Source organism: Mesitornis unicolor, unplaced genomic scaffold (genome assembly GCF_000695765.1).
Source record: "Mesitornis unicolor isolate BGI_N332 unplaced genomic scaffold, ASM69576v1 scaffold23661, whole genome shotgun sequence".
NCBI lineage: Eukaryota > Metazoa > Chordata > Aves > Mesitornithiformes > Mesitornithidae > Mesitornis > Mesitornis unicolor.
Window position 1 is genome coordinate 1 of NW_010163473.1, and position 24,549 is coordinate 24,549.

The 24,549-nt window shown below is 41.7% G+C and overlaps 1 protein-coding gene across 1 annotated transcript in view; it reads left to right on the forward strand.

Moving 5' to 3' along the window:
* Window positions 1-77: 77 nt before the first annotated feature.
* Window positions 78-24,549, forward strand: part of SORCS3 (sortilin-related VPS10 domain containing receptor 3) — a gene marked incomplete at its 5' end in the record, with an annotated part of 63,871 nt that continues 39,399 nt past the window's right edge. Inside the window, 4 exons of the mRNA XM_010193983.1 lie at window positions 78-180; window positions 4,275-4,351; window positions 4,455-4,546; window positions 9,125-9,232. Coding sequence (XP_010192285.1) covers window positions 78-180; window positions 4,275-4,351; window positions 4,455-4,546; window positions 9,125-9,232 — 380 coding nt within the window. The remainder of the gene's footprint in view (window positions 181-4,274; window positions 4,352-4,454; window positions 4,547-9,124; window positions 9,233-24,549) is intronic.

The following is a 24,549-nucleotide window of genomic DNA, read 5'->3' on the forward strand; positions in this document are numbered from 1 at the left end:
CAACATTCCCTCCCAACTTAGTGTCATCTGTTCTGCTGATATCTAACTTGTGCCTTTTGTTTGTTTCCTATCAACAGCCCTTTTGCTCGTTGCACTTACATCTGCAATTCTCAGAGAATCCGTATACTTCAGGAAGCATTTCCAGCAAAAAGACAGCTCCTGGGCTGCTGGTGGCGACAGGTAAGAACATAATTGCTTCTCACAACTCACCCATGCCTCACTGATAGCCTGAGAGTATACAAGATATTTTCTGTTAGTGTTAAAGCATTCAGCTGTTTCAGCAAGTGCTGAGCTCATTCACACTAACTCCCATTTGCTATGGGCTAGGAGAAGGCATGTAGCCCCTGACTTCAAAAAAGGTAATGCCTGTGAGGTATTTGTTGCTCTACAATAACCCCTATGCAGGTCTTACCCCCCACCTGCAAGGGATCATTACCAACTGGCATTACCAACTCCTCTCACTTGACCCATTTGCTGAAGTTACCATGAATGAGAATAGGACCTATAATCATGACTATGCTCCTAGGAGGTCTCAGTACCTTCCACCTTTTGAGTAGCAAGCACAGAGTTGCCACAAATCCTGTTGAGTGAAGCCTGGACTTCATGAGTGTCTGTCTTGTGCATGGCACCTACTTTCAACACTGTATTGCTCCAGGGCTAGCAGCACTTCAGTACTGCATGGGTTGTTGTAATTGTGGGTGGTTCTGCAAAAATAGTGCTTTGGCAGGTCATGATGTTTTAATGGCGACCTGCTACAATGCTTCACAGTGGCAATGGATGGCCCACTAATTAATCTGACAACCATCACAGGCCCTGTGTGCACACAGCGTGCAGCCTGATCAGGATGGATGGGGCTACTGACCGCACTCAGAACTCCCACAGCTCTGTGGGAGCTGCTGGGCTAACAAAGTGATTTCTGAATGGCTGGTGCTATTGAAAGCTGGCCTCTGAAGCATGTAGGCTGTCCGGCCTTTTCACAGGGAGGGTCCTATGTATACTCAAATATGTCCAAATGGCTAAACCATTCTTTCTGAGGCTCAGTTTACCTCCTTTGTCCTGTTCAGCCTAGCAGTGGCTTGCAAGTGTGTCACGTTAGCATATTGCCTATGTGAATTTACGGTGTTTCTTCCAACCATTTCTATTCTCATGTCCTTCTGTGCTTTCATATGTCTGCCAGACTAAGCCAGAACCTGGGAGACAGGTTCCCTTCATGACATATATATCTCAATAAGGGAAACGCCATCTGATATCCAGTTCACTGATCTGGAAATATATATCTAGAAAAAATATATCACACTGGGGTGTGATATTCCTATGCATAGCCAAATGGAGTCGTCACTCCAAACAAGTCACACTTGTTAGGTGGATGCTTACCAGCAAGCCCTACTCATGATGCTTTGATTACAGAGGCTTTTGTTCTTTAACCTTTTAGGAAGCAAATAGAGGCAGCAGGACAGTGAGATTCTAGGCATTGATCTTAATTGTTAGTAAATGAGGTTCTTTTCAAGCTGCCGGTGCATGGGATATATGCTTTCCCAGTCTAACAATTAACCTTTAAAAGGCAGAATGTAATTTCTGCCTTACTGCTTTGTACAATAAAAAGCTTAACCTGTTGGGAATATATACATCTGTTTCCACTAACTGGTTTCGCAACAACAGGAACGTCTCACCATGTTGGTGAATGTGTTCCAGGATAAGCATTGCAACTTATTCTCACAGGCACTAGCTGCTCAGATGCTGTGTGACACTCTTTGATTTTCAGTGGTACATTTCCAGCAATGATTTGAAACACGAATTCTTTATGTGAGGACAAAGGTTAGATTCTTGCAAAGGGAAGAATTATGTGTTAGTACCTAATTGTACAGCTGCCAGATCTTCCTGACTTTTCTGGGAGTTAGTTACGTTTGGTGGGATTTGAATCCATGTAGCTGAAAGAAACTAGATGGGAAGAATGAAGAAAATAATGGAACAGGTTTGCACAGAAAAACAGACAGAAAGAAGTGACAGCAACAGGATCTCACCCTTTTCCTCTCTTTCCTTGCCAGAGTCTGGAAATCTCTGTTTGAAAAGTTGATACTTCAGTTCTGATATTAAAAATATGATGATACAAAGCTTACTCTTCTGCCTTTAAGTGAATTTCTAAGTTTTGAGGACTTCCACTTATGACAGGACACTGGGCTTAGATTAAGTAGATGGATAATGTGACATTTCTTACATCCTGAGCACTGATGGAAAAGACTTTCTTGAATTTCCCTGCCTCCCTGAGCCAGAAATTTTATTTTTTGAAACAGCATTGTCACAGCAATGTGGCTGATTGGATTCCATGATGGTGACAGGAAAGCATCAATCCACACCTGGGTTTTAGTTTCTCGTTTTCCAGCATTAAATGCCAGAAATTTAATTAACATTAATTAACATTTTCATTAGTATGTTTTTATTATGCTTTTGTTGATGCTACAGATGTGCAAGAGTGCCACCTCTCCCTTTGCTGTTTTTGAAGAAAAAATATTAGTTCTCCCTTTCTTCCATGGAAATTACCCCTGCTTTAAAAACAGTCTCATTTGGAAGGCATACGAGTGGTTCACTGAGTAGAGAATTCATGGGCTTTGAATAAAGAAGTAGTGAGTTTGACCACAATATTGTGGCTGTGGGCCATTATCATTGTGAGGCCTTCTGATGGAGTATCGGTCAGTGCTGCATCTGCCTGCTTCCTGTGGGACAGATTTTCATACCACCAGAATCCCACCTAGCATTGATTAAAGGTATTGTTGACAGAATAGCGGAAAAAAAAGTTCCTGGGTGACTGTGGTAGCTTTTCCCTGTACCCACTGGATGCTTTGGGAAGTGGGGAGGTGAGAACGAATTAATTTAGAGCAGACTTGCATTGTTCAGTGAGCCTGGTGCTTGTGCAGTTTTAACTCTGGAAGCAGAAGCAAGATGCTAACCACAGGGCTGTGTGGGGAATAAGCTAACGAGGTCTGTTCAGGGCAGGTGCAAGTTTTTCAGATATTGAACATGTCTTTCTTGCAACTATTGGTGGATGCTCAGAGGTTCCAGAGAGCTGGGGATTTAGTTCATTATTTACTCTCTATTAAGGTTTATCATGGTAAGATTTGAGGTTCTCTCTCAGATGAAGAACCTTTGAAAAAATCATGTTTCAAGCTCTGAGGTAGTGCCTCCAAATGGTGGTGGTGTTTGCTTTGATGTTTGATCTTTTCTTTGCATTGCTTTGATGTGTGTCATATCCATTCCCTAATGCATGGTGAAGGCAGAGTATTCTCCCTATAAGACTGTCAGCAGAACAGTTTCCATCATAATGGAAATTACAAGATTACAGTAAGAACTGTACCCAAGCAACCAGTAAATTTAAACTTGCAATTTGGGAGTGCTAGGTCAAAGAGAACAGTGCAAATTGTCTAGAATGCTGTTCAATCTGGTCTCTACCTTTCTGCTGTGAAGTCATTTGACCCACCTTAATTCTCCAAACCATTTCTGCCCCCTGGTGAGGTTCATACTTACACAAACAAGATTTTCTTCAAGTGGAACATATATTTCATGACATCACAGTCCTCATTAATTGCAAACCATTCATAAACCTAGGAAGAAACTTCGTTTATTTGACTGCAGGTTCTGAGATCAGATATGTGTTTGAGCATTTTGACAGAATCTTGAGTAGACTTTCTAGCCCCATAATAATGAGCTTCAGTGGGGCCTAGGTTTCACATTAAACTCAGCCGTATGAGTAATTTCCCTTTGTATGCTCTCCTTTACACAAGAAGAATAGACAGAGGTAATTACCTTACCCCTGACAAAGACTGGCAGATCATGGAGATGCAACTCATCAGCCAGAGCACAAAGGCTACAAGTTCAGAGAACAATGTATATGGAATAAAATATCTGGTAGCCCAAGACAGTGGCCGCTATTCTGCTGCCATTCTGATGATTTGCATGTATCAAATGGGCATGGGGTTTCATACACAGATTTTAGAGTACGTAGGGCCTTGCCTAGAATAAGCCTGCTTTTAGTGGCTTGCAATTATGGGCAGTGCTATCTGTTGGGAAAATAAGCTGATAGTACTGTTTCTCTGTCAGTTTTCAAATGGCACAGCTCTTATAAATGAATGTTGCTACCTGATCATGGTGGTGTTTTTAGATGAGAATAGAATCAAGAGCAGCAAAAAAGCACTGGCCAGCCCAAGTAATTTTGGTTTCTTGGAAAAATGCAGTTACATGTCGATCTGCATGCAAATGTCTGATGCTTGCTTGTGTTGCAGGCAATATTGGCTCTGAGCTTTCCTACACTGATGTCGGTGTGTTCATCTCTTCTGATGGTGGAAATTCCTGGAGACAGGTATGCTTTGCAGAGCAAAGAGAAGCATGGAACCTTTTGCTGTTCTTCTTCTGAGTCTTCTCAGTGGAGCGGAGCACTCATGCAGTGTCTGATTTGTTTGCAGATCTTCGAGGAGGAATACAATGTGTGGTTTCTGGACTGGGGAGGGGCACTAGTGGCCATGAAACACACATCAGTCCCCATCCGGCACATGTGGTAAGGAAACTCGTTACTTTGAGAAAGCTTCCTGATGGGGATAAGCTGACAGTTGTGCTACTCTTGCCTAACCTGGTCAACATCTGCTAGTGTCTACAAAATGAGTAAATCAGATAATTCTTATCTACATTTTACTGTCATTTTGGTTTTGTTGAATAATATATTGATTATTGTACTATTGTGTAAATATAATGGCTATATACATGATCACATGCATATATGTACTACTCTTTGCACTAGTGATGTACTAAGAATCTTCAGGTGGAGTTTTTTTCCCTTACAGACACTATATACTGAGTAGGAAGTCATCCTTGGTGCTTCAGGTATTTCTGAGAGGATGTATCCCTCACTTCTGCTTTTTATTCACAGAATTTATTATTAAACTGGTAAGACAGATAAAGGGAGGGAGAAGAGAGGGCAGTAGGTGTTGATAGTGACAAAAAAGATACCTTGCTAACATTGCTGTCTCCTGTAGCATTCCACTATCAATTTCCAGAGATACAGTGGCAGCAACTGAATACAGTTGGAAGTGGAATAGGGCAAAATGATTTCTCAGTTGAAGATACTCTTAAGCTAAAAATGGCAACAGTCTAAGTACTAAAGTAACCTTGCAAAATTATCCTCTTAGCCCTTGCTCCTCTCACTTCTGCATCAGCTAAACGTTGGAGAGAGGCATTCTGAAATTCAGAACTAACCTTGTTTACAGAAAATGTGCGTATTAGCATCAACTTCAGTCTCTGGTCTTGAGTGAAAGAGGAGCATGGCTAATAGACCTACCCTGATTCTAATGTTGTTTAGAAGTGAATTAGTTAAAGGTAGCCTTCAGAGACAAGATTTGTGTTCCTGTCTGCAAGATTAAATAGTCTCCCAGCTTGATGGTGCTAACCACATGTCTATATCATGCTCTTCTTGCAGAAGAGGAAATGTGGCCTTCAGTCAGAAAAAGAAAACAATGGTGTTTGGCAGCAGTGATGAGGTGTTAAGGTCTCCTCTACCTGAATCATTATTGTACAAAATTCTTCAGTTAAATTACAGTCATTCAGAGACTGGAGACCTTAAGACAGGCTCTTTACTCATCACAAGCTAATGTTCTGGAGATGTACCTTAAGAACATTAATGGCTACTTTTTCAGTATTAAAAGATTCTGAACTTTATATTGCTGACCTGACAGATAACTCTGGCATGACTGCAACATAGATTTCTATTAAAGTTTGAGTATGTTGCATTTGAGCACATTTCTTTACCACATGAGCTAAAGAAATGACTGCTTTAGTTTTAGTGTGATCGTGGATTGTTAACCGCAGGATGTATTGGCTCTTATTCCTAAGGCTTTGCAATTTTTCTAGGCTAGAGGAACCAAGTGTTCTCTAAGAGGTTTGTGTCTCTGCGTGGTATTACAAACAATTCATTATATGCAAAATAAGGATTGCGATCTCTGTCTTGCTTTCTAGTGTTCGGGAAACAGGTTGTTTGTTTTACCATTAGCAAGCTTGTTGCAATCATAACTTAATAAATGTAGCTGTACTGAGTCAGGGCCACAGGTTAGAATAGGCCAGCATTCTCTTGCCAACAGCCTCCAAAACTGGACATATAAAGGAGAGTAGGAGCAGGGCAGACCCATAATGATGCTTTCAGCAGACTCCAGCTTTCTGTCTGTGGTTAGAATGTCGTGTTGTGTGACTAGAAACATTTGCTTCTGATAGGTAACTCAGTAGCATGACTATTCCTGAGGTGCCCTCAGGAAAGGGGACATCAAGACCACATGGAAGTCATAAGACCAAATCAAGTATAAGGTGAAGCAGGAAAAGTGTGTGTTAGCCAAGGGCAGATGTCGCCAGCATTAGGTACATCAGGCTCTGGCTCTGAAAGAGTGAAAGGTGAGCCACTTATTGAAAAAGCTCTAAGTCATGTATTAACCAAGGCTCTTTGGACATAAAAGGCACATTACATACAAGTGCCTGTACTTAGATATTGGGAAAGATTTGGTCACAGGTTGACTTTCCATTGAAGCTGAGAGCCCAGTTCACCTTTGTGTGCACTGCAGAGGTTCCTTTCAGATGTTTTTCCTTTCCACTAAGTCTCATGAAATGACACGTGTGATACTATGAGTGCCCTACCCGCTCTATTAAGTGAGTAGTGATTTAGAGCTGTTATCAATAAGCTCCAACAGATTTCCTCCAAAATTGTGCCCTTAGAGGCTGTGGAATTTGCTTCATACTGCCTCAGTAGGCACCTGTTTTATGGGCAGGAATGGAATAGATTAAAGGGTACATGTATATCTATTAGTTCTCAGGCTGAGACATTGTACAATAAGTTTCATCCTGGAGAAAAGAGGGGTGGATAATTGAAAAGCCGAGAGAACTTTAGCTAAGCTAATGAAGCATGCTGTTCCCCAGAAATTGAAATGCTATTTAGATAGATAAGCATGCAAGCAGAACAGCATACAAATGCACAGGTGTGTGGGATGATACATACATTTAAATAAATAGATTTAAGGCAGATAAGCTTTTTGTATGCTGTTGTACTCCCAGCTTTCTGTCTTTGGTCTATAGTCAGCTTCCTATTCTGGCAGATGTGCATTGTGAGTCAGGTGAAGGTGTTTTGCTGGGTGCTGTGAGAGGCAGATACTTAGGGAATGGTGACTGCAAGCCTTAGCTTTCCACACTAGAAATCTGAGGATGGTGTAATCCATTGTTTGTAATCCATATTACACTGACCTTCTTAGCCTGTCTCAGTGTCTCTGATGCTACCTACTTGGATTGGGGAGGATTCATTTTCCTGTGAGACCCTCTCAGATGAATCCAGGTGTTCAGAAACATGTGTGCATACACACATGCATCCGCCCCAAACTTTCCTCGCCTGGAAAATAAGGCAAACTTCTTTTTTCCTCTCACTTTAAAGTGAGAAGTGTTTCCTGCAATTCAAAGAAGCTTGTGTCATGGTTGTCTCTGGTAACGTCCATTGAGAGTAATCTGTTAGCCTTCACAGCCCAGGTACCTTACAGAATTACAGAAAACTCTGTAATGACCCTGCTGGGAAAGAATCAGATAATTTTATAGCATGTAAACATTTATGCTTCTCTGTTTGTTCCTCCTTTGCTGGTATAATTTGAATCAGAAATTCTGAGTAGATACTGTGCGGAGGCAGTTGTGCAGAGTCTGGGGGCAGCGAGAAACTTGGTTGCTTTCAGAACTGTTCATGGGCAGCAGCTCTGGGTGTTGGATGCTGACAGCCTGCAGGATGTCTGTCTTTCCTGGCTATGCTGGAAGCTGGCTGTGCACACCCTCCTCTGGCTGTTTTCTGCACTCTTGTGGGCACAGGCTACCAGGGTGATGTGAGGGCTGGTAGCTCTCTGATGGCTGGGAAGCCAAGAGCCAACCAAGGTCCCTGGGTCAGCAGGGCAGGATCTCGCAACCAGAACTCATCCCACTGCTCCAGTTAGGAACAGAGCAGGCAGAGACAGCTGCAGTGCTGGGCATCGGGCAGCTCCTTGGTGACAGGGACGGGCTAAAGCCAGGCTAGGACATCAGCCTGTGTGTCAGACCCATGGCTGGGCAGAGCTGTGGCAGAGCTGGAGTCTGACACTTGTATGGTGTCAACTGGGCTACTGGGCCATGGGTGGGGTTGGGGGAGATGATGAGCGAGGCTGGAAAGAGGCACTACAGCATCAAAGTCCTGACCCGCTCTGTTTGCTAGTGTGGTCAGTTAGACTGTTCACTCACTCACTCCCTTGCAGTTGTCAGAGATATAGAGGTTGCTAGGGTGTAGCTGAGAGCAGGATTTGCTAACCCTCCTCTGCAAATCTGGAAGTCTGTTGTGCTAACTCTGATTCAACCAAGACCCTGTCAGCTGGGTTAGGATACACGTGCTCTTTGATAAGAACAGAAAGTAAGGCGCATGGTGGTTGTGGGTAGAGACAGATGATCAAAAGCCACTGAATTACCCAGGCTTGTCACTGACAGTGTGAACACTTTCAGCCTCTAAGAAGGAAAATATTTTACTTTTAACCAGCATACAATTTTGCTTTACAACAGCTGTAATAGGCAAAGACCACCTAGACCAACCACTGACTGTGACTCAGTTTGGCCTTCTTCCTCCACCTCTCTGTAAAATGGAAACCACCTGAGATGGCGTGCAGAGAAGTATTAATAGGGCTAGAGAGGCTGTAGCTAATGTCATATGGCATTGATACACACATGTATCGAAATGTCCCATGATATTGACAGCAGTTCTCATGGAATCAGGCCAGGGATGCTTATGCTCTGGGTGATGCCTCGTGCGAGGTGCTATTGTAGATCCAGAAACAGGACTTGGCAGTGCCCCTTGATGCCTTGAGGTCTGATGTACAGGTGGATCAAGTATTTCCATGTTCCTATTGCTAGTGTTTGTTCTTTCTAAGGCTTTGATCTTTTAAGGAACACCAAAAGCATGAATTAGTGGGCGGGAAAATGGCGAAGATTGGTGCTTGTCTATAAATCTTGCTGCTGAAGCTTGCAGACCTTAGCCAACATTTAATTGCTGCAGTTGCTCTAGAGTAAGTCTCTTTATGTGTATAAATCTTGTCTGCTTCTATCCCAGGGTGAGTTTTGATGAGGGAAGATCCTGGAGTAAATACAGTTTCACATCAGCACCACTTTTTGTGGATGGAGCCCTTGTAGACCCTGGCATAGAGACCCAGATAATGACGTAAGTATAGCAGCTCTTAACTTTTTAAAAATGTAATGACAAAAAGGGGTGCATGGAGATTCCCAAGTGCATGGTGAACCTCATAGTGTGCAGTGCAGCATTGTGTAGCTACATATGTAGTGTTGCATGAAGGCATGGTGCTGTTTTGTGGGTTTTGCTGATGGTCACAGACCCAAATGGAGTCTCTGTGCATGATGTGGCAAACAGAGGACGTAGCCAAACTCTTCCCAGTAGTGGCAGGGAGTATAATAAGCAGAGATAATACCAAGGTTTAGCTTGGGAGTTCAAGTAGGACAGTGAGTAAATCTGCTTCTCTGAGGAGTGGTGTAGCCCTGGTCAGGTTACAGAGAAGTTGTGGCATCACCATCCCTAGAAGTTTTCAAGCCTTGGCTAGGTGAAGCCACATCTGCCCAGATCTATAGTTGTTGACAGCCTGTCTTTAAGTAAGAGCTTGGACTACTGACATCCAGAGGTCCCTTCTCATAAATACTGCTGAGATTGTGTTCCTTGGATCTTACGGCCCAGGGGCTGCTGTGCTCTTCAGTGGCCAGAGATCTATATGGTTGCACCTAATGTCAGTTCTGTGCTTGCTTCAGTTGTGCAGCTTGACTGTCTTTTGAGATTGCCGCTGAGTATGAATATACCCAAACCTCATTGCTTGCTGTCTGCATTGTGGGCTGTAAATCTGGTTTCAGCTCAAGCTAAAGGTGTTCTCAGTGTGCATATGCAGACCTGAGCTCAGAATGACATTCTTGGTTGGGGGTGTAGTATGCTATGATTCTCCCATACCATGGAAAGAAGAGCCTGGGCTGGCACTGAAGGTGTTTGGACTTTCCTTCTCCTAAGAGAAGGAGTAATGTTGGCCCAAGAACAGGCCAGGATCTGAATTTAACAACCATGAGAGAAGAAACTTTAAGTTCAAAAGCACCTTGAAAGAGTCATCCAACCTTTTGCACAAAGCAGATCAGAGCACTCCACTCTGGGATTTTGAACAAAGAAAGCACTAGATGCACTGCCTTCGTTGCTTGCAGAGGTGCCTTCTTACCTGTATTTTCTTTGAGCTGACTTGAACAGCTTTCTGAAAAGGATCAGAAAGCAAGGTGGCTAAGATGCCTTGGACTGAGGGACACTTGCGAAGTATATCTGCAAGGACATGGAGTACCTTTGGTTAATCACATCAAACACTGTTGCAGCACTCCCACTCAGGAGCGGGAGATATGCTATAAATTTCACCTTGTAGTTGGTTTTGCTTTTCCTGATTTCTGCACCTGCACCTGAAGTTCCTTCAGATTTTCACTACTTGCAAGAGAAAAGAGATTCAGGCCCAGTATGTTTTCTTCTAGGCTTCAGTCCATCTGCCTACTTACGTGACAGAAATGTGTAGGTAGATCTCATTTCTGGTGTCACAGGTAGTGACAGACTGAGAGTAGACTGCTGAGTTTGCTTGTCATCAGTTTCTGAGGAAGCTTGGATCAGATAATAGTTGTCTATCTTTGGCATTTCTGCTGGGCTGGGTGATTTGTGTTTGTATGCCTTTCAAAAACCAGATCTATGTCAGCCTTACACAAACAGAAGTGACTGTAGTGAGGAGCAGTCTGTCTTTGAAGTTGAGCTCACCTTAGCTGCAAGAAAGGGACTGGGGGGAAACCCTCTTCTGGCAAAGGGTCATTTGAGCTGGTGTCTTTGGCATCTATGCCATTATAGAAGTGTGTTGGTGGTGTAGTCTTGGGAGGATCAGAAAGGTGTAGCCAACTCTTGTATAGCCCATCTGTATTTCCTGTGCTAAAGTGTCCTAGGAAGGCTAGGCTATGTAATTATGGTTATCCTTTATGCCTATAAAGCATAGTAGAGACATTCTCAAATTTATTTCCCAAACAGTTCTGGAGCAGAACAAGGCAGGCTCCAAGTCTATGTCACAGACAGCTGTTGAGATTTTATTGGAGTAGAGGTGATACCGATTCCAGTAGAGTTGCTAGTTTTTCCTTTAGTCCAAAACCATGCCTTGACTTTGGCTTTTTCTTCATAAAAGTGGAGTATTTGTTTGTGTAGTAGAATATACCTGTGCATCTGCTGCTTTGCTGTCTGCAAATATTACCCATATTTTTGCAAAGAGAAAATCGCAACAGCATGTGATGTACCTGGGAGCCTTTTCACAGGACTGCTGTGAGCATCCTGTTGGGGAAATACATGCCAATCCCCAGCTAAAAATTAGAGCCTGCATTCTGTTCACTCTATGCATTTTTCTCCAAATACAGCAATAATCTGTCACTTTGTGTTGGTTAATATGGTGTTTTTCTGTGAAATTCTTCATGCAGTGCACAATGTATATCACTTTCCGACCACACACACGCAGACACACCCACTTGTGCAGAGAGAGATCTGAGCTCAAATAAATCATCACCTTCCTTGAAATCAATGAAGCTAATCTGTTTCAACTAGCTGTGGATTTAGCCCATTTACTTTATAAATCAATGCAGTTTTCTTTTGAGATGAAAGATGCATTTTAAATCTAAGGTTATTGTTACTTGTATCTTTGTAGTCTTCTGATGGAGAATGTAGGAAGTGAATTAACTTGCTGAATTTTGTGTATTAGCTTTGTTGAAAACTGACTTTTTCTTTTGAAATTATTGCAGGGTATTATTGCTGCTGTTATTGTTTTTATTATTACTGTCATCATCAGCAATTTTAAAAACTATTCCTAATAGTCTGTAAAAGCCATATGAAGAAATGTCATATGATACTTGCCATAAATGTTCAGAGAAATTCCTATCCACAGCATTAAAGGAACTGAGGATGAAAGAACCTGTTTATAAAGCCTATATGCAAACCATTTCTATGCAGATTGCTTAGATATTTCTCAAAATGAGAATTTATTGAACTTATCTATAAGGGCAGTGTAGGATCATGCTGAGCTTGTGTGAGCTTTCACTAAGAAGAAATCAATGCCTTTCTATTGCTACTGGCCATTTTCTGAACCAAGATAACACATGGTGGTTGGAGGTATATGGAATTTGTGTTAGGGGGTAGAAATCCCAGTGGTTTCAAGAAGATGATGAGTGAAGCATAGCAGTTTGGGATTAGCATCCCTCACCTAGTAATGGGATCATTGGGAGCTCCTAGAGTAGAACAAAGACTGAGGCAGAAAAGACCAAGACTGTGCTCATGTACCACCAAACTGGGTAGGTTAGTGGCTTTAAAAAATTGTCTTTCATCCTGGAAAATGCAAAATATTTCATCTAGTGGTCTCAGCTGATTCCTGTTAGGGAAAATTTCTTCCATTGATTTGCATCAGAATTGTCGGTGTTCAACTACTTCCAGAAAATAATATTCTGAGGAGAATGTGTATTAAATAGTCGTTATACTCCAACTATTATTAACATTTTGCATTATTAACAATATTATAATAATACTATCTTATTAAAATCAGTATATCAGTAGAAATACTACTATTCCCAACCTTCATTTTGTGGCACATTCTGTGAGAGGCTCTCTGGGCTGTAGGAAGCAGCAACAGTTTTAGCACAGAAATTCATACAACTTCATGGCTGTTATGTGAGCAGTTCCAGTATCTGTCCTTATTGTACGAGCATCCTAGACTTTTTTGAATCTTCTGTGCTGTGTATGTATGTCCTTAGACAGTCCTAAAGAACTTACCAATATGGTAAAATCTGTAGCTTTGCTTGTAGCTGCATGATATGATTCTGAATATCTTATTCTTTGAATTGGGAGTTGCTTTTAATGGGCAATTAGACAAGATCTCTGGCGGAGCTCTGTTCCAACCTAAATTATTCTATTTTTTTTTTAATTTTATATGGCTATAATGGTATAAGAATTAATTACTTCCTTACAAGCATAGCTGAGTGGGCTCCACTAAGAATGTAGTTTTGTGACACACAGGGAAGTATCACCAGACTGCGTGTGCTAACTTGGAGCTACTGCCTAACCAAGATGAATCTGCTCTCCCTTCCTCCATTCCTGGCTGATCATTCACCTCTGCGGCTCTTTGCGGTGTTGTTTTGACATACATCTTATCTGACAAAGTGGTCAGTTCAGCTCCCTTAGTGTCACAGCACTTCAAGAGATGGTTACCAAAGCACATTTCAGTGTTTGACACAAGTTTGAGGCAAGCAGCTGTAGAAAACAAAGGGTCCTTCAGGAAAATAAGTCAAATGCGTAAGGGCAATGGGTTAGGCACGTTCTTAGGTGATCCAATGAGTGCCTAGCAAGTGCTAGTCTTTTTGAAATCTGCAGTTTTCTAACTTGTGTCCTGTAGCCCTCACTGGTGAGTGGTATATCTTTTAATGCTTTCACATTCTAATTGGTCAGATCTAACATTTCATAGAATCACAGAATCACTGTGTTGACAAGCCATAGGTGCAGCATGTTACTTGCTTGAGGTTGTCCGCTAGGGAAGAGGAACCAGATTGTGTTCCTCTTCTAGTTGATTGTGATGTATCCAAACACAAGCAGTATTTGCTTGAGAGAGTTGCTAGTCTGTACCATTCAAATCAGGGACAAAGTGGTTTTTTTGGGTCCAGAGAAGGGCTTTATGTTGTTCCAGCTCCAACTTATAATTATTATCACTGCCACTTCATCTCCTGTGCTAAGCATCTCTCCAAATGTACATAAAAAGAAATAACCTTTTTGCTTCACAGCCCTGCACAGCTTTGCTACCATTTTAGTAGACTTATTATATGTGTGTGTGTGTGTGTGTGTGCAGACACCCATTTATAGATGGGGATCATTAAGTTTGTCTGTGCTGATAAATATATATTTATGTAGACACAACCACGTGTGTGTATATAAATATATATGCTTCTATGCATGTATACTTAATGATCCATATATATCTGTGTATGCATCATTGAGCATTAACTTTTTCAGTGAGAGAATTTCATACAAGCTGGTCTGCTAACATTGCTGTTACTGCTGCCCTTGGCTATGTGTATGTTAGCAAATGTTCCCGGTTGCAAATGAATAGGTTGTGAGCCCTGACCCTTTCTAACACCTTCTCGCTTACATGGCCGTGCAGCTTTACCAGAGATGAAGCAGGAGCATTTTTTTTTTCCAGACCCATAAAACTGCTGGCAATCCATCACTGGGTGGCAGAAGACTGGGGCAGAATGACCATGTAATTGAGAAATGTTGGAAAGGTGAGAGGGAGGCCAGGAGAGGCTTGAGGTAGGAAAGAGAGCATTAAGAGCACAGGCCATGCTGAGTCAGACCAAAGGTCCCTTTAGCTCAGTTCCGTGCTCTAACAGTGGCAAGTAGAGGATGCTAAAATACATATATTTTTTTTTTTTAAAAAAAAGCTTGCCTTGTGCGCTTTTCTCATTTACAGAGATTTGAAAATAAGGAACTTTCTTGGCCAAACATAGTGTTCTTTTTATTTCTAAAACATGATTTTTTCAATTTTTGAGGTTTTTTTTTTTTCTCCTAAATCTCTTTAAAAATTTAGTAGTCACATTATTGTGTGGCCAGGAGTTCCATGAGTTAACTCCTATTCTGAAGAACTGACTGACTTGTGGAAGACATCAGCAAAACATGTACAGGTACAAAGGCAACGTGGCCAGATTCTGATTAGTACTCAGCAGAGATTCAGCAGATTGAGTATGAGAGAGAGGCAACAACTCCCAGGTCCAAGATACAACCGAGTTCAAAATTACACTGGAGCCAAGAGTCATTTTCCTGTCACTTTCTGATAAGGTGATTATCATCTTTCTTCTTTAAGCAAGGCAACATTCAATGCCTTCTGCTCAAGTCTTGCTGTCACATTTAAAAGCTGATACAGGAAAGAAAATTACAAGCTGACACAATGTCCTTGAAAGGTTCTGCACCTTTGCTTAGGGGTAGGGAGTTGCAGATTGACCACTCTTAAGTGGTTGTGCTGAGAGAAGTAAGGCAAAAACAGAGAGGTGGTAGAAAATAGTGCCTTGCTGGGATGTGGTCAGAGGAGCTGGCCTTGCTGGGCCACCCTTTGCCCTCCATAGCTGGCACCTGTGCTGGCAGTCACAGCACACGTGAGAAGAGGTGAGCAGATGACAGGAACACAGAGGCTGCTCTTCCTAGAAAGAGCTGAGGCTCTTGTCCAACATGCATAAAGAAAAGATACAGACACAGTGTTCCTCAATTCCTCTGGCCCAGCAGAGACCTTAAAACTCTCCTGCCATCAATCTGGTATCTTTTCATTTCACTCTGATGGAGAAAAAGAGAAAGAAACTGCTTGAAAAAAAACCTACAGATTTTCTTCTGCAAGTTCTGCAGAAGAATCTGGAGGAAATATTTCACCAGAGGGCTGCAGAAGGTTAAATCCAACTTGCAGCTTCCAGCACAGAAAAAAACAGAAGGGGATCATGAATGGGGGCTCTTGTATTGAAGAATTCTGAACTCTTTCCTTAATTTTCTTCTTTTGGGAACCTGTGCTGACCAACTAACTAGTCTGCACCTACTCTCAGGCCTACCAAAAGTGTCAGTTTTTTGAGAGATTGGAAGGCAATTTTCAAAACTTGGTTTATCTGAAGTGCATAGGTACCATTAGGTACCTAGAAAGAACTGGTAGGTTTTAATTGTTTTGCCCATTGTGGTTTTATCTCGCAGTTCAATTTTCCTTTCTTTTTATGTTTATTGCTATGTCTGTTTGTGGTGTGGCTGGCATTATTATTGGCTGTGGATTTTACTGCAGGGCTCTTAAACGTCCTTGTGAGTTCATTGCACTGTCCTCACTCATGGGGCTGTGCAAACTGCAGTGCGTAGGATCCATGAAATTAAAATGAATCTGTGGAAATAATGACTGTACACAGAAAGAAAAGTAAACTTTAGAGCTTCATCTGAGAACAAAAATTACAAATATAATTATTAAGATAGGAAACCAAAATGATTGAGAGGATATTGGCATTTGCTATAGTGAGCTGCATACCTGTATCATCTGATCTAATTTCAAAACCTTCTGGAAGTAATGAATAGCTGGGACTTTACAAGAAAATGATCAAACTGCTAATGCCATCAAGTGACTTCACAATGTAGAAGAAAATGTGTTATAGGAATTCCTGTTTTATCCCAGCAGATGATCAGTTTATACCCTGGAGTAAGACAGTTGATTACCCATATCATTATCTTCGTTTGCAAGACTTAAAAACATTATTAATGATCACAGATTAATCAGTGTCACTTCCTCCTCCCATCTCCCTCCCTGCCAGAGGAGTACTCTATTTGTTAGACTTTGGATTGCTGCATGAATTCACCTAAACAGACTACAGAGGCACAGTATTGACTGTGCTGCTGATACTTGCAGTGTGGGCTGAGGTCTTCTGTGGCACCTGAATAGACAAATCAGGTGATGAGAACGTCTGCTTAGAGTAATCTTTCTCAGACAGCATCGTGTGATTTATTGGGCCTTAGGAAGAGGATGTCTGTGACCTGAGATCAGTTCCCAGCAGTTGTGCTGTGTACTCAGAAGATTCCTGGCAGAGGTCATAGCACATGGAGAAGGCTTTGGGCACTGTGGCGTGTGTATTGTCTCTCTTTGGCTTTTTGGGACAAACATTACTTTCACTGGAGTCAAGTGCTATTTATGGACAGTAGATCAAATATTATGCTGAAGAAAACATTGTTGTATTCTGCAGGTAGAGAAATTGAGGCTGAACAAGGGACATGCCTGTGGTCAGTTACTCAGCAGGCTTTCAGGGGGAGAGCCTGGCATTACATCAGGTCTCCCAAGTCCCAGATGAGTACTCCACTGTGCAGACTTTTCCCATTCCTTAGGGGGAAGGAGATGCTGAATCATGTCTGTAATGCTTAGACAAGGTGGATGGAGAGGTAAGCATGTGCTGGGAGGAGGACTAGAACAAGATATGCTGACTAGAGGCTTTCATTCACTGAAGTGAATTTAAAAAACCCTTACAGAAGGAGCCAGAATAAGCAGCGGGTTGATACACAATTTCTTTTCCCTAAGTAGAAGGAAAAGGTGTGTCCAATGACAATACAATCCAGATATTCTCATCTAGAGGCTAATATGCTTTGTTTCTTGTGCTTTTAAGTAAGGACAGAAGGATTATAGGTCCTGTGCTGTCTTCCTGCTGGGAGCTGGGCTGGGATGTACAAAGCACTCAGGCGTGGTATAGGATGCACAGCCAGGGGTTAGGTGCTGTGCACACATACTGTCTGTCCTCAGAGCCTTTCACCTTTCCATTGGAGCAAGCCACAAAATGTTCTGCTACCCTGGTCCCACCAGCCCTTGGGGAACTGAGAAACCATATGGCCTCAGCATATGGCCTTTCAGCTCAGCCTGGCCCTGATCCTGCACAGAGCAGAGAGTGGTACAGCACACCAGCTTTTCTGGGAGCTGGGAAGGCTGAGTGCTGGGTTGGCTGCCGAATTCACTCTAACAGATTTCTCATCATTGGGCTGCAGTGAGTGGTGGAGAGCAGCTCTCCAGAGCAGCCATACTATAGTCTGAGGCATCTCACATAATTCAGGTAGCGCTGCAAGCCCTTATTCCCAAAGAGAGCTTGTCCTCGTGTGATCATTGTACATGGTTTCCTTGTTTCATGATCCCTTTAATCCAAACCTGTGAAAATTCCCCCACCGTAACTGGTCAGCCACCTCGTCATGCTATTGCCCAGCCAGGTACAGATCTCATCCCCTCTTTTGAGCCTTCTTCTCTCTACCTTGTGCCAGGCAAAGCTTGTGACTCTGCTCCACTACAAATTGTCCCTGTCACATGTGTTTGGAGCTTAGATGTTCTTAGCAATGATTTCCACCTTTATGTTGGACATATCTGGTTGGAAATCTGCTGACTCATAGGAAGAAAGATTGAAATGACTGAACAGGTTGTGTTACCAAGCTTCTGGCAAAGAGGTAGCACCTGCCTCTGTTGGGGCTGCAGACCCATTAATGGAGGAAACACTCAGATTGCTGATACCTGCCAGTATCTTTTCTAGAAGAGGAAGGCAGCATCTTCAGGTTTCAAAGCTGTCAGAAACTGGTTGTCTTTCATGAATGTTTCGAAAAAGAAAGAATACTTTTGAAAAACAGCATTAAAAATTAACATGCTTTCCCATCCCCCTTCCCAGGTGTCTCACACTCCCTTTCATGTTGCTGGGATTTCTTTTGAAGCAATTGTCATGTAAAGTGGTTTGGGAACATTGGCAATAAATTTTTTAGAGCCCAGATTTCAAAAGATTTGGTTTGTCATTCATAAGGTTCTTATTTTGATAGCACTTTGTATTAAAAAAAATAAAAATCCTTATCTCTCCCATTGCCTTATGCAGTATTTATGCAGCTAGTGGAGAAACTGAGCCCAAACTGTAGGGCTGCTTCATAATTATATGTTCTGCAGATTACTTACTAATTGCACTTGGCATTACTTGCTAACTAAAAGATCATGCTGTACCATGTCATTTGCAGTGGTTTTCCTCATCTGCTGGCACTTCAAAGGAAGTACCCATTGAGCTTGTGAATAATCACAGAACTATTTTCTGAAGCTGAGGTAAAAGGGTCTGCCATGATTGTACTGCAGGATTTTTATTGCAAGATTTTGGTTTTTTTTCTCTGTATTCACAGCAGCTCCTCCCCTGTCCCATCTCCTCTTTCTCTCCTGACCTGGAATCTGGCAGTGGTGCAGCTTTCCATGACTGGTTCAATGTGGATTGCTAGACAGTGAATTTGGCCAACACTTTATCTTCCATGGAAAATCTCCATGTCATGATGTTCAGTTTCACTTGGAAGTGGAAATAAACCACTTCCTTCAGATTTCATCTGCATGAGAAATTCTGTGAAATTCTCAATTGGCCCTTCCCCTTGGGAAGCAGAATACAGATCGAGCTTTTCTTGAACAAATTTGTCATCATGCAAGATGCTGTCTGCTCTTGGTAGTTTCACTGTGGTTGTTTTTTCCCCCTTCTGAATAGTATCAGTAGAACAAGGCTTTATATCTGAGATGGTCTATGGGAATTACACTGACTTATACCAGCTGAAAATCTAGATCCAGATAAATGATATCATTTATTTGGAAGAAAATGCATCTCTTCTTTCTAGGAAAAAAAATACCATTTTTCTTAGTGTCTTTCTGTCCACAGAGGGAAGAACAGCAGCCCTGAATCATCACCCAGTTGTCCTCAGGCTACTGTTCCTAGTTAACAGGTCAGCCAAAAGCAACTGAATTAAAAGCTGCAAAGTAGCTCTTAAATACCATATTTATTGCTTAGGAAAAAGATGGACAGTTTTTTTTTGTTGACAATTGCTTGCCTTTCCAGTGTCATCTTTCATCTTTTTATGTTCCCTTTGTTTCCAGTATCTTGCTCCCTGAATCATCTTGCCAGTCATGAAACAGTACAACACTTACCCTCTCCCTTCCCCTCTGCCTAATTGCTGATCTGTGCCTCTTTCAATTTGGTTCTGCTTTCTTGGCTCAGTCCCTTTCTGTCCAATTTCCATGTGACTAGTTACCTCCTTTAGAGGTAATTCCATCTAAAACCTAATAAAAAACAATCATGAGGTTACACAGCCCATTTGGTTTTCTCTAAAGTCATGATTTATGTTTAATTCCTGGGAAAATAGCTCATCTCTCACTCTCCATTCATAAAACCTAACCCCACCAGTATAATCTGCAACTCTTGTGCTGCTTGAGTGGCTTTGGCCCTTACAGCTCAGCCTGCACATAGGAGCTAGTCTTGCTTTACACACATCTGGCTTCAGATCCAGATTTCATAACAGACCCTCTTTTTTGTGTGTGTGAAATTGTCAGTATTTTCTTTTATTGCCTCAAAAGCTATAAATGTCAAGAAGTGATGGAGGTACATTAATGTACTAAGTGCTTCTGTAAGTGTGTGCACTGAGCTGGGCTCTCTAACATAGGCTCACCATTTTCCTAGGTAATGTAGGACCAGGGTGGCCTGGCTAGTGGGGAGAAAAATCCAAACCAAATCAAGGCAATTACGGAAGTGAGAGAACCTTTTACAGGGACACAAACTAATCTTCAGCTGGAGGTAATAAGTTTCATTGGGTCTTGACTCTTTCTGCTAGGCCATCCCACCACCATTGATCTATGTTACCCAGCACTCTGGATCAGAGGAAATGGTAGCAGCTGGTTTGAGTTGCCTCCATATATTCATGCCATTCTGATGCTGAGCTAATCAGTTCTCCAGAGCATGGAGCACTGGGGTATAAAGTACAATAACCAGCAGCAAACCCCAACTAGGATCTAGCTAAGCTTCTTAGCTCCACCTCAGTTGTGTGTGTGCCAGAATAGGTCTTGCAGAAAAGCTTTGTTCTCCAAGCTTGCTAAGAGCCACAGAGGTGGAATTGCAGAGCTGAGACATATGCCAGGGTTTACTTGGCATCCACTCAGGTTCAAATCTATGCAGCATGCCCAAAAGTTACATGGTTTTAGAGTTCATGAGAGCAGACCAGCCAAATTGGAATAGCTCTGGTCCTTGATTTTTGCACTGATGGGTCCAAGCTGATGCTGCATGGACCTACTCTGGGTGACTCTGAGTCATTTGATACCTGCCCAAGCTGTTTGTACAGAGGAACTCTCCAGTCTGTGCTATGTCACTACGTTGAGGGTGACATTGACCAAGTTCTGTTCATGAAGCCACATTAGTGATATTTGCTGGGAAGGGAAGTTTGCCTTGGGTACCTTGTTACCCATTAAAATTGCAGCAGTAGCAACATGTGCTTCTCTTTGCTGGACATCAAAGAGAGAATGAGCACCTTCAGTTGTGGTGGATTAAACACTCACTGCTCCTTTAGCTGTGATTGCCCAGGCATGGAGCTCCCCCTGGTTTTGCTGAGAGAACTTCAGCCCCTCCAGAGGACTAGGGAAAAAAAAAAACCAAAAACAAAAACCAACACCACACACTTGATTCACTGCCAGGAGGTGGTTCTTTCAGATTGTGCTTCATAGCACTTCTTGGGTTTGTCCATTAAATAACTACTTCTGGCGCTACCTGTTAGAAGCACAGATGTAAATAAAGAGGGATTTTAACTGAAATCAGCTGGCAGTTTTGCTTGACTTTCTCTACATTCCCACAACAAAAGTACAAATTCAGGTCAGCTGAAGCATTTACTGTTTTGAGTAATTTTACTATTGGGAATTTTTTGCTTGCTAAGACACTTCATCTGCAAGCATTTTTCCTTTACAATAAAAGGGAGAAAAAAAGCAAGGTTGGTTTCAGGCTTGCCTAAATGAAACAGTCTATTTAGTTGGAATTAACTTTTCTTTCAGTTTTATAAATTAAAGTATATATTTGGCTCTATCTAGTTTTCTGTTCATCAGTCCATCTACCTGCTTGTGTAGTTCATCTCAAAAGATGCTATCTATTAAGTATAATTTTTTTGCTTTTATTTTATTTTTAGATATTAAAAATGGTTAAAACTTTCTGTAGGGCTTAATCTTGTTAAAACCTGACTTCAGAGGCCCCCAAGGTACTTTGTGAGAAGCAAATTGAGGTACCTTTTCATCTTGCTCACCTTGTTGATGTCCAGTGAAGGAAAAATGCTTCAGTAAGGAGAGCACATTTAATGTTTTGTATAGTGAAGTTGACCTTATCAGCTCTTTCCTTCCTTTGTATCTTCAAACACCTGTCTCACTGATGGGCATGGCTGAGGACAGGAGACATTACCAGAGACTTTGACCTTTATCTCCCATTATATGGAAAGGAGCTAGACTTACTAGTGAAGATAAAAGTTCTCTATCTGTATCCAGACCAAACCAGCCAAGTACAGACAACCTCAATGCATGCTTGCTCCATATAATGTCCTGCCAGTTAACTTTAGAAATGGTAGAAGGGGACTTGATTTAGGCATGAGAAGACATTTCCATTTCCATGCTTGAGCAGCTCATCTGAAACTGTCAGCTGGGGTAGCTCCAGATGGATACAGCTGATGCCTTTCCTGTGAGCAGTGCAGGAGCTGCTACTTGAGAAAAATCTATTTTTCATACCCTAGGCAGGGACAGGGATTAAATCTATGGACCAGAGGTGGATGAGCTGTTATCTTGTGACCCTCAATTCATTCTGTTGACCTGTCAGGAATGAGCAATATTGAATTACATAAAAAGCACAACTATTAACAATGCAAGGAATGGTAAGGCAAAACCAAGTCAATTTGACAAAAGAACACTGTATAAATGTAAAAAGCCTTTTTCTGCCTAGTTTCTGCACAAGGTTATCTGATGTATACCACATTTGTAAGTTATTGTGTATTTAAAAAATTAATGAAAGCTACAGTTATAACAGCATTACCAATGACCTTTTCCAAAATGACTCTGTCATGAATCTGTAAGCATTTCAGAATTGTTTTCTAGGTTCCTAATAATTTTTCTGTAAATTAATGACATCCAAGCCTGGCAAGAAAAGCCTTGCCTTGTTTTTCCAAAGAAAAGATTGAGAAGCATTTTCTGGTTTCCTAGCAATTGTTTCACTGTGAGTTATGCATAGAGCCAGTTGAGAAGATGCTGTCCCATTAGCTGAGATTTTATATGGAGTTTTAACTGCTTACTCTGAGGGACAGAACAAAATCTATCCTGTCTAAAGCCTGTAAATTACCATTCCATGGCTTAGGTTGGAGAATGTTTGCTAAATTGAGCTTAGTCAGAAAACTGTCTAAATGCTACCTGGGCTCTTGTATTTATTGCTTCTCAAGGTCTTCCAGATCAGACTGCTTAGATGGAAAAAATCAAAACGTGCTTTTTGTGTTGGTTTCCTAGATTTGGACCTTGAAACCCCAGCTCTCTCCTTTGGTCTTCTAGCCCTGCAACAAGCAGTTAAGAGCTTTCAGTTAGACCATGACAGTTAGATAGACAAAGTTATTGAGGCAAAATTCATAGTACTTTGTCCCCTTCTTCCCTGTATCATCTTGGTAGTTTAGCTGTCTTTATTTTAAAAAGCCAACTCTCTAATTTAGTGAGCAGACAAAGTAAATAAGAAGCAAAGGCACATGCGAATCAGATAAGATACATTAGATGGTATCTTCAAAGCAATGTGAAGACTCACCAGTTGAGTAGGATCTCCCACCAATCTGTTTTTCCATCTCTTCCCTTAGGACTTGTTTTGTCCAGCCACACTGGATGCAAAAATCCAGGTGTTAATACTGGAGCTCTTAATGCTAAGCGCTTATTGACAGCCAAACACTAGCAGCTGTAATGTGTTGCAGCTCTTTGCTGTCTGCCCAACCCTCTCAGTTGATGGGAGGTCATATCTGCCAAAACAGATATGGTGGGGAGAGGTCATGGGGCGTGCACCTTAGTCACTATGGAAAATTACCCAGTGATGTAGCTCACAAAACTGATGAAAGCAGGATTCAGCTGCCGTACCTGATTGTGCTCAGTCAGGGTCTGTTCCCTGTGATGGTTTGTTTAGCCCATTTTTAATTCCACAAAAGATGAGAGTTTTCATCACTTCTTAAGGAAAGTTGTCTGAGAATCTAGTGAAGCCCCACAGATAACATAGCACTCTCTTCCATTCCTTGTATTTGCTTACTCTCACAGAATTTTTAAATGCACAACAGAATCATCCTGAAATGTAAAGTAGCCTTCGTCATGTTGGCTGGTCAATCAAAAGTGCTGTAGGTGTCCGGGTTGCATTTGTTATTGGTGAGCAGTACACGCAGGGTGCAATTGCTTGCTAGCTTCTCTGCCTGTGAGCAGCTCTTACCTCTGAAGGCTGCACTGCAATGGTTGATCAGGCTCAAGAAGCTTTTTATTAGCAAGGAAGGGAGAAAAGTTGCTACTTTAGGAATCAGATGACCTAGGACCATCTCTGCAGCACAGAGGAAAACATCCCTCTCTGTTCGCACTCCTCTAATTACATAGTAATACATGTAGTATTGTTTCCATCTAAATTATAGCAATTATATACAAAGATCTTCTTTGAAATAATTTAATTAAAGAGTAGCTAATGCTCTGTGCTTTTGGAATGCTAATATATTTCCTTTCACTTAGGAAACTGGTTTTTTTCATTAATTATCATTAACATGGAAGAATTTCAATGAGAGAAGGATTTTTTAGCTTATTTTAATAGATTTTAAAAGCAAGTGGTTCTGGTGGTTTTGTAAAGTATAAAGAAGCCTTTTGCTCTCTTGCTGGACAGTTAGCTGAGGGTCAGTTTGAGGGACATTTTCCTGGAGATTTACAGGCTGCCAAAGTGTTTGATTTCTCCAGCCCTGTTATCTTCTGATTTCAGGCAAGTGTTTGTGTCTGGTTATGTTCTCCCTTCCTCTTGCTATGTCTTCTGTGTAGTAAACACCCAGGTCAAAGCCTAAACTGGTGCAAATCTGCTGGATTAAATTATTTCTGCCTTCTGAGTTGTTGCTTAGCA